Here is a 17559-nt window from a genome sequence, read left to right as displayed (position 1 = left end):
AAAAGTAGTTGGCGTGAAAGTACGCTGCACGCCAATGAGTCAGGAAATTAGACCTCTGAAGACTCCGCCAATATAGTAAATACCACAACGTCTCAGGTGGATATGCTCACAGTGTGCAATTCTACTATCTCCAAAACTGCTGTCATGGACTCCATGACCAGTTATTTTCAAAATTTATTGCACAAAATAGAAACAAAACAAACCAGGTTAAGCGCTTTCACACACTGGAGCGTGTGCTTCCTCAGAACAACTTCCTCTATTCAAAATATTGCTTAAATAGCCTAGTTGGCGCTCAAATCGTTTCATTTAAAACAGTTTAAAGCTATATTACCATTAACATGCAACAGATCTAAAACCTGCATGACATACTCACAAAAATATAAAATAACATAGATTTGATACATATACTATTAGGTTAATCAAACAAATAACTAACATTTCCATCAACCAAAGTGCATAACAGCCATATCAATGTGCAAAATAAGCGAATGAAAAATATTAAAAATGTTGTCCAAATCCTACTCAGTATCACATTGCCCATAGGGAAAATTTCAAAGGGAAGATTTCATAGACTCTAAAATATGTATATGCATTAAAAACTCCTAATAAAAAGTCCTTAAAAACCTACGCACTATACTTATTTAAATAAATAAATGGATATATATATACAATTAATAATAATAACAATAATAAAATTTATTGTTAATAAATATATTAAATAAATAAATAAATAAAATAATTAATAAATAAGTAGTGATGTGTGATCCTGTTAATGAATGCAAATGCTTATAAATCTAACATGGGTTTCACTGATATATATTCGTTTATTCCTGGGAGTGTGGTGGCATCTGTCATAATTTGCCAGTAGCATTCCCTGAATGCAAGATGCCCTTTTGTATTACCCCCTCTAGGGTTAGCTTTAATTACTTCTAAAATACAAAACCTGAACTCATGCTCAGCTCCCTTATTAATTATATGCTTTGCTAAGGCATTTTTCTCATCCTTTTTCCTTATAGAGTATGTGTGTGCATATATCCTTTTCTTGAACTGCTGTTCGGTTTTTCCTATATAATAGGATGGACAGGCTGTACATTTTGTCATGTATACTATGTATTTAGTGTTGCAATTCCCTTTTTTCGTAAATAATTTTGTTCTATTGTAATTTTCCAATACTATCTCCTTTTCTTCTATAATGTATTGGCACTGATGGCACACACCACATTTCCTAGTACTGCCTTTGTTACTTGTTGCATTTCTCTTTGAATTACTTTCCAAAAGCGATTTTAAGTTCTGTCCCATTCTGTAAACAAACCTTGGTTTTACTCCTAATACATTCAACATCTCATCACTACTTAAAAGTATATGCCAATGATTTCTAATAATTTCCTCTATCTTGTTACTATATGGACCATATTCTATTACACAGGACCTGCCATATGTAGTAACATTTGCTCTATACACTGATTCATCTTTGTTAAACGTGTTGTTCTTGTACTTATTTCCCAATAAAGGTGCGTACTTCTTTCCCCATTCTTTAATAACCTCATTATTCACCTTTTCCATCATTTTGCTTTTGTATCCCCTGTCAGTAAAAAGTGAGGTAATAAATTTAACCTCTTTAAGCATGTCCTCGTATTCAGATGTCATTCTAAGTGCCCTTATACATTGTCCCTTGTAAATATTTCTCTTCGTCTTAATCGGATGACAACTCTTGTAATCTAAATATGAGTTGGTGAACGTGTCTTTTCTATGTATATTTGATTTATATATTCCATCCTTTCTAGTTATCAGTGTGTCTAAATACGGAACTCCCACATTGTTACAAGTTGAGGTAAACTTTAAAAAATTGCTACTATTGTTTAAGTAGGTAAAAAATACCTCAAAAGATTTCAAGTCACCTTCCCACATAATGTATATATCATCCAAAAAACGAGAATAATACTTTATCCTGTCCATATATTCACTAGAAAAAATTGTCTTCTGTTCCCACCATAACATTACCATGTTAGCAAATATAGGGGCACAGGCCGAACCCATTGCCACACCGTTTACCTGTCTGAATAGTTCTCCTTCGAAATAAATGTGATTGTTATCAAGAACTATGGACATTAACTCATTTATAAGTTGCACTTTGTCCCAGTCCATCTCTCCATATCTGTAAATACACTCACTGAATGCTTCCAACCCTTCTTTTTTGGGGATACATGTAAAAAGATCCACTACATCAATGGAGGCAAATAATACATTATTACTACTAATGTAAGTAGGGAAGTTAGCCAAAAATTCCCACGAATCTTTAACCAAATGCTCAACTTTGCTGTAAATGTGCTTCAACATGGTGTCAATAGCAACCCCTATGGGAAAAGTTTTGGATTTGCTGCCTGATATAATGGGTCGAAAGGGTGGGTTGTTGACATTTTTATGCACCTTCGGTATACCCACCATTGTGGCTAAAGTAGGGTATCCAACCCTAAGAAATTTGTACAAGTCATCAGTAATTCTGTTGTCAATTAGATATTCTTCCAGGTACAAATCTATCCTTTTGTAAGCTATATTCAACTCGTTGATGGATATACTTTCATAATTCTTCTGATCATGTAGTAAGTCGAATATTTTGCTCTTATATTCCATACTGTCGTAAACCACAACCCCCCCCCCCCCTTGTCAGGCTTCATAATCCTGTATTCAGAACTTGATCTTAATTCTTCCAAAACTCTAATTTCTTCAAAAGTTAAATTGGTGTTACCCCCATCCTTTCTAGATTCTACATTCACCCTTACAAGGGACAATGTATAAGGGCACTTAGAATGACATCTGAATACGAGGACATGCTTAAAGAGGTTAAATTTATTACCTCACTTTTTACTGACAGGGGATACAAAAGCAAAATGATGGAAAAGGTAAATAATGAGGTTATTAAAGAATGGGGAAAGAAGTACGCACCTTTATTGGGAAATAAGTACAAGAACAACACGTTTAACAAAGATGAATCAGTGTATAGAGCAAATGTTACTACATATGGCAGGTCCTGTGTAATAGAATATGGTCCATATAGTAACAAGATAGAGGAAATTATTAGAAATCATTGGCATATACTTTTAAGTAGTGATGAGATGTTGAATGTATTAGGAGTAAAACCAAGGTTTGTTTACAGAATGGGACAGAACTTAAAATCGCTTTTGGAAAGTAATTCAAAGAGAAATGCAACAAGTAACAAAGGCAGTACTAGGAAATGTGGTGTGTGCCATCAGTGCCAATACATTATAGAAGAAAAGGAGATAGTATTGGAAAATTACAATAGAACAAAATTATTTACGAAAAAAGGGAATTGCAACACTAAATACATAGTATACATGACAAAATGTACAGCCTGTCCATCCTATTATATAGGAAAAACCGAACAGCAGTTCAAGAAAAGGATATATGCACACACATACTCTATAAGGAAAAAGGATGAGAAAAATGCCTTAGCAAAGCATATAATTAATAAGGGAGCTGAGCATGAGTTCAGGTTTTGTATTTTAGAAGTAATTAAAGCTAACCCTAGAGGGGGTAATACAAAAGGGCATCTTGCATTCAGGGAATGCTATTGGCAAATTATGACAGATGCCACCACACTCCCAGGAATAAACGAATATATATCAGTGAAACCCATGTTAGATTTATAAGCATTTGCATTCATTAACAGGATCACACATCACTACTTATTTATTAATTATTTTATTTATTTATTTATTTAATATATTTATTAACAATAAATTTTATTATTGTTATTATTATTAATTGTATATATATATCCATTTATTTATTTAAATAAGTATAGCGTGTAGGTTTTTAAGGACTTTTTATTAGGAGTTTTTAATGCATATACATATTTTAGAGTCTATGAAATCTTCCCTTTGAATTTTTCCCTATGGGCAATGTGATACTGAGTAGGATTTGGACAACATTTTTAATATTTTTCATTCGCTTATTTTGCACATTGATATGGCTGTTATGCACTTTGGTTGATGGAAATGTTAGTTATTTGTTTGATTAACCTAATAGTATATGTATCAAATCTATGTTATTTTATATTTTTGTGAGTATGTCATGCAGGTTTTAGATCTGTTGCATGTTAATGGTAATATAGCTTTAAACTGTTTTAAATGAAACGATTTGAGCGCCAACTAGGCTATTTAAGCAATATTTTGAATAGAGGAAGTTGTTCTGAGGAAGCACACGCTCCAGTGTGTGAAAGCGCTTAACCTGGTTTGTTTTGTTTCTATTTTGTGCAATAAATTTTGAAAATAACTGGTCATGGAGTCCGTGACAGCAGTTTTGGAGATAGTAGAATTGCACACTGTGAGCATATCCACCTGAGACGTTGTGGTATTTACTATATTGGCGGAGTCTTCAGAGGTCTAATTTCCTGACTCATTGGCGTGCAGCGTACTTTCACGCCAACTACTTTTTCATTGTCAGTTACGCTCGTGGTTCTCTGGTTTGTTTATAACCATGCTGCTGTCCTGTTCATAATCACTCATATGACTGAATTATTCATGAGTGTAAGCATACAAGCTACCTTGTGTATAACCATTCTGCTGTCCTGTTCATAATCACTCATGTGACTTAATTATTCATGAGTATAATCATACAAGCTGCCTTGTGTATAACCATGCTGCTGTCCTGTTCATAATCACTCATGTGACTGAATTATTCATGAATATAAAGATACAACCTGCCTTATGTATAACCATGCTGCTGTCCTGTTCAAAATCACTCATGCAACTTGACTACCGCAAGAGAACAAGATCAGGGATACAGCTAGGTATCTGCTATGTGTAATAAGTACACATGCAATGCAACAACTTGCGTGCCATGTGCATAATGCATAAGTCTGGGCTACCTTTATGTGCATAACTATGTAAGCAAGTAGGGTATTGATGTGTTAAACCATTCATGTAACTCAGTTATTGTCACTTAAGCAACTATCTATGCAAAAGTGTTACATGCCATATACACCCCAATTCATGCTCGAGAGCTGAAGTCACCAGTAGTAAATTTTGTTTGCTAAAGTTAGTTTGTGTATTATGTGCATTTCCTTTATACTTGTATTGTTTTTTTTTGCAGTTTATATTATTTTTTCATGCATGCCACATTGAAAGTATTCTGTTTGAGGTTAGACTACCCACTTTTTATGTAGACAAGCCCCCTATTGAGTACTGATTACAGAGCATAGCTGTATAGCAATGGTGGCGTGATGAAAATGTTCCGGTGAAAAGCATCACATTTAAGTGTTTAAATTTCCAAGTTTATGATTTAAACATACCTGTTATGGTTGCCCATTTAGGTGGAAGGACATACCTACCTCTGCTTGAGAGAAGCCTTCATAGGAATAGCAGTCAGTTTATTATTTACGTAATAAAGTTCTGGAACACAGATGTGATGTGATACCTTTGTACTGTATCAGCACAGGTTGTATTATACACCCTAGTCAAGCTTTCAGACTACAAAAAGCATTGCCACAGACACACGTAGCGCCAAAGTTCAAGCAAACTCTACTGTAAAAATTGTATTGTTGCTGTATTTACTTCAGTGAAATAATATGATATTTCTATTTTACTGTTTTGCTTTGTAGGTAGCTGCTCTGATAACAACTATGTCTTTTAAAACATGGCCTAGGGTGTGCATAGGAAAGTGATTTTACAGTGACAAGGTCATTAAAGGACAGCCCAGTTGTGGGCTAAATGGAAGGAAATTGGTCAGATAAAAGATCAACACTAAACAATATGCATTAAGCAAGTTTTTGATTCACTGGGCAAAGACAAGCCTTTTCACTATACACTCCAGCTGATCTTTTGGCTAATGTAATAGAATATATTGTAAACTTCCCTTAGAAAGCAATGCAATGATCATAATATATAATTATAACTGCACTTGTTTATGTTGCTAACAGTTCTATTTTTCTTTTGTCCTTCTCTTTAGAAAAGTATTTTGAAAGTGGGAATCATTGAAGGACCCCTCATCATGCCCCAAGAACCCCCTTTATTGGACTACACGAAATGCTTTCATGTGCCTCTGATTAGAATAGTGTTCTTTTCACAACATAGAATTGCTTAGTTTCCCCATATTCCTGACTATTCTTTAATATTTAGTAGTACTTGTTGTTTAATAGTTTTAGTGCATAAAAGGGGATTTAATTAATGATGCTGATATTGAATTAAAGTTGTGTGTATGTAAGTACATGAAGATGTTGAGGAAAAAAATGTATGCTGGTCTTCTTAATATATATTCATAAATATCATTTATAGTGTGTATGTTCAGCAGCAATAAAATTAAAATATTACATCATTTTTATCGTGTCATAACATTTAATGCAGTGTTGCTTCAAGAAAAATGAATGTCTGTCCTTTAATTCAATATCCTAAAAGAAGCTGTTGGAAGGTAGAATGGGCATACCTCACATACATAGGTCAGTCACTTGACTTAAAAATATCTTTTGGAAGAAAAAGTTTTTAAAATGCCAGACTTGTTATTGAATGTGTTGTATTAAAGGAAAGAAAACAGCACACTTTTACCACATATGCCCTTCTGTTTTCTTTTGTTTTAAATATTCAGTTATACTTTGATGACTTGTTTTGATTGATAGCTAATTTATTTACATTTATAAGCTTGATACTGTGAGCTCTCCCAACAACTGCGGTCCTTATATCACACAGTACATTGCAAGTTGTGTCACAGGCTTATGATGTTAAAGACCATGTGGCAGATACTGAATCACCAAAGGATGTACAAGTGCTTTTTTGGGAGGCAGACATCCAAGTCTTCCATTCAAGGGATGTTTTGCCTTCCTTGAGGCAGGTGTTCACATCCCTCCCATGTAAGGGGGCTTTGCCATCCTTCACCCCATTCAGCCAACCATACCAAAATAATTAATTCAGAAGTCACAGCACTTTGGGAATAACGTACACTGATCTCAGCTAAAAAAATATTCTGTCACATGGTCACAGACAACTAGTCGTCAACTATAATGTCCACGACCAATCAGCCGTATGCTGTCATACTGCACTGACCACTGCCTGTGTCCAGTAGCACAGGCTTTTTCCTTTCAAATAACTGTCATTAATATCACAATTTGGTTTAAGCGACATAATTTAGGAAAAGACATTATGAATTCTGAGCTTAGCTGAAATCTGTGCAGATCAGACAGCATCAGATACATAGCGCATTTCTTTAGCAATCACTGTTCAAGTTCTACATAAATTCCTAGCTGCCATGGAAAGCAAATCAGGCTGGTTAACTATCCAGAATAATCCATGCAATATGCAAATGTTGGTGACAGACTGTCAATTGATCTGATTTATGGCTAGTCTTCCAGTTACATATTCTACTAATTGCAAAATCATTAATAGTTTTTACATCTGCTGTACTTTTTCATCTTATCTAGCATACGCAGCTGAGGTGTCCATTTTGAAACTCTCACTTCAAGATCTATTTACGAAAAACTATGTCACTGCTACATGTGTTGTAAAGGCATATCCACTACAAGGAGTGGAAATTATCTGGAAAACTGATGAGAAAATTATTAATAAAACTGTGGAAAACAATTTCTGTTCTGAAAATGAGATTAAAACTATTAGATATACTGTCAGTATACCTACCAGTGACTGGAATGCCAAGAAACCTTATGTCTGTGAAGCAAAACACCATTGTTTCAAATCTTCCTTTGAAGACAGAATCACAAAGCATGAAGGTACATAAATAATTATCTCATGTGATATTATGCTATTACAAAGAATGCAGCAGTTTTAGAAACTGTGAGAATATAATCAACTGGATTCATTATATAGAAATAGTAGCATGCTCACTGCAGTATACATTACATGAACTGATGCATAAAATAATCCGATGTGGACTGTCTTACACTGAATCATGGTTTGCAATAAGCTTTTTTACTGTTATTTATTTTATTTTGCTTTTGATTAAAAAAAAAACATTTTTAGTGGAGGATTGAGTAGAAAAGGTCCAACATATTACACATTTTGTATATATGAACAGACATTAATAAGTAATATACATGACCAATTACATATTCATTTGCTAATTAGATTGCATTCATATGAAAAAGGCAAACCTTTAAAGTATGAAGACACTTATGCATTAGAGCATTTGAGGAGGTGTACTAGTGGGTTTGTAAAACAGACATCAGATGACATAACAGAGGTCATGTGATTAGTGCTTCAGAACTCAAAGAAAAGGACGTGGGAAGGAACTAGGTACGGCAGAAAATGTTAATATTGTAGTTAAGAGGCAGTCTATTAGAAGTATAGAGTGGAGAGATAAGCAGCGTCACAGAACAATGTATAAGGCTGGCAGATGCTGGTAAAATTTCATATACTGGTAAAGGCTGGTTTTAGGGCACAGAATGCTGAATGGAGAGAAAATGTTAGATGATATGGCAAGGTAAAGATAACAGTTTCATGTATCCTGTAGCTGTACAGGAGCAGATCCATTGATTTAATGGGTGAAGTTTTAGTTGTGCTTTAAATCAGTTTGTATTCTGAATGGATTTCAGTGGTACTGGGATGTGGTTCCATATTTTAGCTACACTATTTGAAAATAGTCACCTGCAGTATGATTTGGTTATAGTGATTAGTGGGTTTTCTCTAGAGCAGAAAATTCCATTGGGGAGTAGTGTTGTATTAGGATATTAAGGGTTAGGGAATTTTCTGACTTGTGGAGAAGTCTGTGTATTGTATTTAGCTGAGAAAGAGCTAGGTGATGGGGTAGTTCTAACTAGTCTGATTCTCTGATGGCTTGGCAGTGGAGTGTGCTCTCTGTTATTATAGTTTACAGGAAATTTGGTTATTTTATTTTAACATTGTCCAAAGCTGGACAGTTTATGAGATCAGAAGGTTACTCAATGCATATAGGAAAGATGGCAGTAAGGAAACAAGGCTTCTTGTTAGGAACCCTAAGCTCCACTTAACAGGGTTAGAAAATGGGTCCAGAAAGTCAGTGCCTCAGTGCCGCCACAGTAAACATGGAAAAACACTTTTACATGTGCTTGAGCTCAGAAAGAGCAGACTGCATAAGGAAAGCAAGATACAGCTGATACAACAGAATAGCATGGTATAGTGGGACAGTAACAAACCCAGCGCTATAATATGATAACAGAAGAATAGTATTCGATTGGGCAGGAGAGTAACAAAACCTTTGCTATAATATGCTAAGAGCAGATATGTATGGTATTGGGCAGGATAGTAACAAACCCATTGCTATGCAATGTTAACAGCAGAATAATATGGGATTGGGTAGTACAGTAACAAACCCATCTCAGTAATATGTTAACAGCAGAATAGTATCATATTGGGAAGTCAGTAACAACCCATCGCTATAATATGTTAATAGCAGAATGGCACATTATTGAGTAGGACAGTTAACAGCAGAATAGTATGGTATTGGGTAGGACAGTAACAAACCCCATTGCTACAATATGTTAATAGCAGAATCGCATGGTATTGGGCAGGACAGTAACAAACCCATCACTATAATATCTTAACAGCAGAATAGGATGGTATTGGGCAGGACAGTAACAAACCAGTCACTATAATATGTTAGCAGAAGAGTATGGTATTGGGCAGAACAGAAACAAACCCATTGGTATAATATGTTAACAGCAGAATAATATGGTATTCGGCAGAACAGTAACAAACCCATTGGTATAATATGTTAACAGCAGAATAGCATGGTATTGGGCAGGACAGTAACAAACCCATTGCTATAATATGTTAACAGCAGAATAGTATGGTATTGGGTAGGACAGTAACAAACCCATTGCTATAATATGTTAACAGCAGAATAGTATGCTATTGGAGAGAACAGTAACAAACCCATGGCTATGATATGTTAGCAGAATAGTATAGTATTGTGCAGGACAGTAAGATACCCATCACTATAATATGTTAACAGTGGAATACTATGGTATTGGGCAGGACAGTAAATAACCGATCGCTATGATATGTTAACAGCAGGATAGTATGTTATTGGGTAGGACAGTAACAAACCCATTACAATAATATGTTAACAACAGAATAGTATGGTATTGGGTAGGACAGTAACAAACCCATTGCTATAATATGTTAACAGCAGAATAGTATGGTAATGGGTAGGCCAGTAACAAACCCATTGCTGTAATATGTTAACAGCAGAATAGTATGGTATTGGGCAGGACAGTAACAAACCCATTGGTATAATATGTTAACAGTATAATAGTATCATATTGGGAAGTCAGTAACAAACCCATCGCTATAATATGTCTACAGCAGAATAATATGCTACTGGGCAGGGCACTAACAAACCCATCACTATAATATGTTAACAGCAGAATGGCACATTATTGGGTAGGACAGTTAACAGCAGAATAGTATGGTATTTAGTAGGACAGTAACAAACCCATAGCTATACTAGGTTAACAGCAGAATAGTAACCAAATAAAGCCGGTCTCTGCCACGTTCTTAGACCTATCCAAGGCATTTGATACAGTTTCCCATAACAAACTCCTCACCTGTCTAGCAGAACTCAACCTTAATGACCCACTCTACAATGGTTTAACAGTTATGTAAACAACCGGTCACATTCTGTCAAATGGGGCAACTCCCTATCCCCCCCATTCCCTGTCACATGTGGTGTCCCACAAGGTTCGGTCCTTGGCCCCCTTTTCTTCAACATATTTACAAATAATCTCCACCTAGCTACCACTAAGCCAATATTGTCCAGTATGCAGATGACACTACCCTAATCTGCTCAGCTACAAACATCCAATTACTTCAAAGTAAAGCCCAAGAATCCTTCACTGAGGTAGAGAACTGGCTAAACAACTACCAACTAATACTAACCCCCAAAAAACACAGCTAATACTATTCCACCCAACCAAACACTGCAACGCCATCTTTACCATCATGTCTACCAAAGGTACCCTCATCACTCCAGTAACTGAGGCTAATCTCTTAGGCATCACTATTGATCATCAACTTAAATACAACAAGCACATATCCCAAACTATCTCTAAAGTCCATAAAAAACTAGGTTTTCTATATCGTTGCAAACTATTCCTAACCCCTGAGACTAGAACAATAGCCAGAACTCATCTCTTATCAACACTACTTTACGCCTCTCCAGTTCTCACCAATATTAACAAAACCAACCTGAACAAACTCTCTACATGCTACAATAAAATAGCTAGGTTCGCTGCCAGTAATAGATCACATTCCCACCATTGCCTATCCCTAACTAAACTGCACTGGTTAGAATTTCCAAACCTCCTAGGCTACCACCAAGTGATCATAGCCCATCAAATTCTCTTCCATCCGGGGAAGTGCCCTGCCCTTGCCGACATGCTAAACTTTCACAACCCTAACAGGGAGCTACGTTCATGTATCAAAAACCTGATTAAAGTTAATCCATGCAATAACAGTTTTGGGAAGGCCTTATTCTCTCATGATGTTGCCAAAGCATGGAACACCCTCCCACCTGAACTCAGGATACAAAGTCACACAGGCAACTTCAAAGGCCTTCTTAAATTACACCTCAATACTAACCCTCTCTGCCACTGCAAAGACCCCCCTTGAAGACCCAATTTTCCATAAGTAAGTGACCCGTTAAAACCTTTAATGCATACACTATGCTCTCACCTGAAATGTACTTTTTGCATATATTGTAAATAATGGTGCTACTCCTGAGTATCTTATTGTTCTGCGTAATTGTTTTTTGTATTTCATTGTTTCTCTTATCTTGTATGCCAGTTTTATTGTTATCTAAATCATGTATGTACACTGTTATTTCTTTGGAGCTTTTCTCCCCAGGACTCCACTGAAAAAGGACACATGATGTCCACCTGGCCTTATCCTGGTAAAATAAATGTTAACTAAATAAATAAATAATAAATAATATGTTAACAGCAGAATAGCTTGGTATTGGACAGGACAGTAACAAACCCATTGCTATAATATGTTAACAGCAGAATAGTATGGTATTGGGCAGGACAGTAACAAACCCATTGGCATAATATGTTAACAGCAGAATATTATGGTGTTGGGTAGGACAGTAACAAACCCATTGCTATAATATGTTAACAGCAGAATAGTATGGTTTTGGGCAGGACAGTAACAAACCCATTGCTATACAATGTTAACAGCAGAATAATATGCTATTGGGTAGTACAGTAACAAACCCATCTCAGTAATATGTTAACAGCAGAATAGTATCATATTGGGAAGTCAGTAACAAACCCATCACTATAATATGTTAACAGCAGAATGGCACATTATTGCATTGGACAGTTAACAGCAGAATAGTATAGTATTGGGCAGGACAGTAACAAACCCATAGCTATACTAAGTTAACAGCAGAATAGAATGGTATTGGGTAGGACAGTAACAATCCCATTCCTATAATATATTAACAGCAGAATAATATGGTATTGGTCAGGACAATAACAAACCCATTGGTATAACATGTTAGCAATAGAATAATATGGTATTGGGCAGGACAGTAACAAACCCATTTGCATAATATGTTAAAAGAAGAATAGCATGGTAGTGGGAAGTACAGTAACAAACCCATTGCTATAATATCTTAACAACAGAATAGTATTGTATTGGGAAAGACAGCAACAAAACAGTCTCTGTAATATATTAGCAGAAGAGTGTGGTACTGAGTAGGACAGTAACAAATCCTTTGCTAAACAATGTTAACAGCAGAATAATACGGTATCAGGTAGGACAGTAACAAACCCATGTTATAATATTTTAACTGCAGAATAGTGTGGTACTAAAAGGACAGTAACAAACCCATTGCTATAATATGTTAACAGCACAGTAGTATGGCATTGGGTAGGCCAATAACAAACTCATCGCTAAAATATTTTAACAGAAGAATAGTACGCCATTGGGTAGGACAGTAACAAACCCATCACTATAATATGTTAAAAGCAGTACAGTATGGTATTCGGCAGGATAGTAACAAACCCATTGCTATAATATGTTAACAGTAGAATAGTATCATATTGGGAAGTCAGTAACAGACCCATTGCTATAATATGTTTACAGCAGAATAGTATGCTATTGGGCAGGAGAGTAAAAACCCATCACTATAATATGTTAACAGCAGAATCGCATGGTATTGGGTACAACAGTAACAAACCCATTGCTATAATATGTTAACAGCAAAATACTATAGTATTGGGTATGACACTAACAAAGCCATCACTATAACATGTTAACAGCAGAATAGTATGGTATTGGTCAGGACAATAACAAACCCATTGGTATAATATGTTAGCAATAGAATAATATGGTATTGGGCAGGACAGTAACAAACCCATTTGTATAATATGTTAAAAGAAGAATAGCATAGTAGTGGGAAGGACAGTAACAAACCCATTGCTATAATATGTTAACAGCAGAATAGCATGGTATTAGCAGAACAGTAACAAACTCATCGCTATAATATCTTAACAGCAGAATAGTATTGTATTGGGCAAGACAGTAACAAAACAGTCTCTATAATATGTTAGCAGAAGTGTGTGGTACTGAGTAGGACAGTAACAAATCCTTTGTTAAACAATGTTAACAGCAGAATAATATGGTATCAGGTAGGACAGTAACAAACCCATTGCTATAATATTTTAACAGTTGAATAGTATGGTATTGGGGAGGCAGTAAGATACCCATTGTAATAATATGTTAACAGCAGAATAGTATGGTATTAGAAGGACAGTAACAAACCCATTGCTATAATATGTTAAGAGCAGAATAGTATGGTATTGGGCAGGATAGTAACAAACCCATTGCTATAATATGTTAACAGTAGAAGAGTGTCATATTGGGAAGTCAGTAACAGACCCATCGCTATAATATGTTTACAGCAGAATAGTATGCTATTGGGCAGGATAGTAAAAACCCATCACTATAATATGTTAACAGCAGAATCGCATGGTATTGGGTACGACAGTAACAAACCCATTGCTATAATATGTTAACAGCAGAATAGTATGGTATTGGGCAGGACAGTAACAAACCCATTGCTATAATATGTTAACAGCAGAATAGTATGGTATTGGGCAGGACAGTAAGATACCCATTGCTATAATATGTTAACAGCAGAATAGTATGGTATTGGGCATTACAGAAACAAGCCCATTGCTATAATATGTTAACAGCAAAATATTATTGTGTTGGGTAGGACAGTAACAAACCCATTGCTATAATAATTTAACAGCAGAATAGCACGGTATTGGGCAGGACAGTAAGATACCCATTGGAATAGTATGTTAACAGCAGAATAGTATGGTATTGGGCAGGACAGTAACAAACCCAATGCTATACTATGTTAACAGTTGAATTGTATGGTGTTGGGCATGACAGTAAGATACCCATTTCTATAATACATTAACAGGAGAATTGGATGGTAATGATTGGGCAGTAACATATGCATTGCTCTAATATGTTAACAGCAGAATAATATGGTATTGGTCAGGAGAGTAACAAACCCATTGCTATAACATGTTAACAGCAGAATCGCATGGTATTGGGCAAGACAGTAACAAACCCATTGCTATAATATGATAACAGCAGAATAACATATTATTGGGCAGGACAGTAAAAAACTAAATTGCTATAATATGTTAACAGTAGAATAGTATGGTATTGGATAGGACAGTAAGAAGCCCATTGCTATAATATCTTAACAGCAGAATAGTATGGTACTGGGGTGGACAGTACAAAACCATTGGTATAAAATGTTAACAGCAGAATAGTATAGTATTGGGCACGACAGTAAAATACCCATTGCTATAATATCTTAAGATCAGAATAGCATGGTATTGGACAGGACAGTAACAAACCCATCACTATAATATGTTAACAGCAGTATAGCATGGTATTGGGTAGGGCAGTAACAAACACATTGTATTAATATGTTAACAGCAGAATAGCATGGTATTAGAAGGACAGTAACAGACCCATTGCTATAATATCTTAACAGCAGAATAGTATGGTATTGGATAGGACAGTAAGAAGCCCATTGCTATAATATGTTAACAGCAGAATAGCATGGTATTAGAAGGACAGTGACAGACCCATTGCTATAATATGTTAACAGCAGAATAGCATGATATTTGATAGGCATGTAACAAACCCATTGCTATAATATGTTAACAGAAGAATAGTACGATATTGGGTAGGACAGTAACAAACCCTTTGCTATAATATGTTAACAGAAGAATAGTATGTTATTGGGCAGGGCAGTAACAAACCAGTCATTATAATATGTTAATAGTAGAGTATGGTATTGGGCAGGACTGTAACAAACCCATTGATATAATATGTTAACAGTAGAAAAGTGGATGGTAATGGTGTCATGGCTGATGCAGCAAATTCATGTTATGCATTTCCTGAAAATTCAGTGCCATTCAACAAGTCCAGCTCAGAAATGTATGTGGGCCATGGCATAATGACAGGCGTTCTATGTTTGGCATGTTTTACCGTATTTCACAGGTATAAGAGGCTATGTTTTGTTCTGTAGAATACTTATTCGCTGTCATTCGCTGTCCACATAATACTTTTTTAAACTACCATTTGATGCTATAGATGGTGTTCTATTATGAAACCACTTTTTACAATTATGGAGTGAAAAGAAAACTTTGTGTTGCTGCAAGTTTTGTGGGGCTGACTGGGGCCCTTATTGTATGCATTAGTTAAGCTATAATATACATATTGCAAAAATAAGTAAAAAAATCCCAAAAAATGACCAGCACCATAAAATTCAAGTAAATTAGTGTTTATTATCATGGACAGTGCTTTTTGATTCAAAAGACAGCAAAACAGTTTGCATCAAAACAGACGTGTCACCAAGAAGTAACATTTTTAGTGAACAAATAAACACTCCTAGATTCCACATTTTTTTCCTTCATTCTTTTTACCTATATGCTTGCTGAACATCAAGTCTCTCCCTGTCAGTTTTGAACCTGTTCTTTCCATCACCACTATGGAGTCCCTGGTGGAAGAATAACAACAAACTGGAAGCACTGTCCTTCAGGCAGGCATGGAGGTGGAATTTTGCCTTTGTCAGCATCCTTTACACTATTTCTATGAAATGCAAATGCCAAATAAGGAATGCCATCACCAGTTTCAGACTGCATTTAGGCCTGAAAATGTTTCCACTTGAATAACGGTGACTGACTGACTGACCTGAACCGATTGGCGCACTTGTATAGGGCCATTACTTGGGTGTAACTGATCCCACTGATATAGGCAATATGATAATTATAGGAGTATTGTAATAATTGGTAAATATACACCTGTTTGCCTGCAAATTATCAAAGTGATAGTCATACATCCCTAAGGAAAATAAAATTCTGTAGTAACATGGGGCTTGATAGTATTCTAGGAAAATTTATTCTCCATCTATCTTTTTCTTCTTCTTCTTCTTCTTTCGGTTTTAGGGGTTAGGGGTCGCCACAGCAGATCACCTGTCCGCTCATGATTGGCAGTGGAGTTTTATGGTGTTGAGTTGCCAGCCCAGCGCCCAAACTTCCATGGAAGGCACACACATGCATGCACTCACACCTAGGACCAATTTAGAGTATCCAATCCACCTACAGCATGTCTTTGGGATGTGGGAGGAAACTTATTCTCCATCTATCTGATCTCCTGATATCCTCACTTGCTTTTTATTTTAATACCATAAATTTTTCATGGCATCTTTCAACTTTCTTGGAAATGTTGTTGTCTCCAATCATAAAGATAGCAGTGATTATTATTAATTATACAATGACGCTGCCATTAATATTCCAAAATGTGCACGCTGATTAGCCAGCATGCCTGTTGTAAATCTCACAATATACCAACAGAAAAAGGTCCGGTCCCCCGCACTTTTTTCCGTTGGTATAAAGTGCTAAAAACATTTTTTTAACAAATAAAAAAGAAAAAAAGAAAAAATGGAGCAACAGAGACTTTCTTTTCTCTGTTGCTTCAGTTTCAAAGCATTGATATACTGGGTATGTGTGGGACGCAAGTCTCATATGCATGTGCAGTACATCAACACAAGGAAGCATTGTACCACAACCAGCAGAAGAACAGTAATGCGCCGTTATACAAAGACATTATTTAAGAAAAGTACTTTTTTTTCTTAAATAATGTCACTGTATAATAGCAATAACCAACTCCGTGGTTGTGGTATATTGAAATTTACCCATGGTTGGCTTTATTTAATTACTCGGGCTTCGCTCTCGTGATTAAACCACACCAACCATGGGTAAATCTTCAATATACCACACCATGTCATCGGTTATTGCTAAAGTAATTACCAGCCAAACAGTTTGACATTATTATTGTCATCCTCCTTCGATACCTTTTCCTCATCTTTTTCTTCATGGGGTCGTGGTATGACATCCAATGTCACCAACTATCTTTATGCAGTGCCACGTTCTCTCACACAATCTACCCACCACTTGCCTGCATATCCTCATCTTCTCTTGCCTTCTTCCTATCTCTCCCAAATTTTCTTCACCAAGCC

The 17559-nt window shown here is 35.8% G+C and overlaps 1 protein-coding gene across 1 annotated transcript in view; it reads left to right on the top strand.

Moving 5' to 3' along the window:
* LOC122814897 overlaps window positions 1-17559 on the top strand; it is a 197361-nt gene that overhangs the window by 88282 nt on the left and 91520 nt on the right. Inside the window, exon 4 of the mRNA XM_044087162.1 lies at window positions 7430-7735. Coding sequence (XP_043943097.1) covers window positions 7430-7735 — 306 coding nt within the window. The remainder of the gene's footprint in view (window positions 1-7429; window positions 7736-17559) is intronic.

The sequence above is a fragment of the Protopterus annectens genome, chromosome 11.part0, assembly GCF_019279795.1.
Source record: "Protopterus annectens isolate FY-2018-M chromosome 11.part0, PAN1.0, whole genome shotgun sequence".
NCBI lineage: Eukaryota > Metazoa > Chordata > Ceratodontiformes > Protopteridae > Protopterus > Protopterus annectens.
The sequence above is the reverse complement of the archived record's forward strand: the minus strand, read 5'-3'. Positions and strand labels throughout refer to the sequence as shown.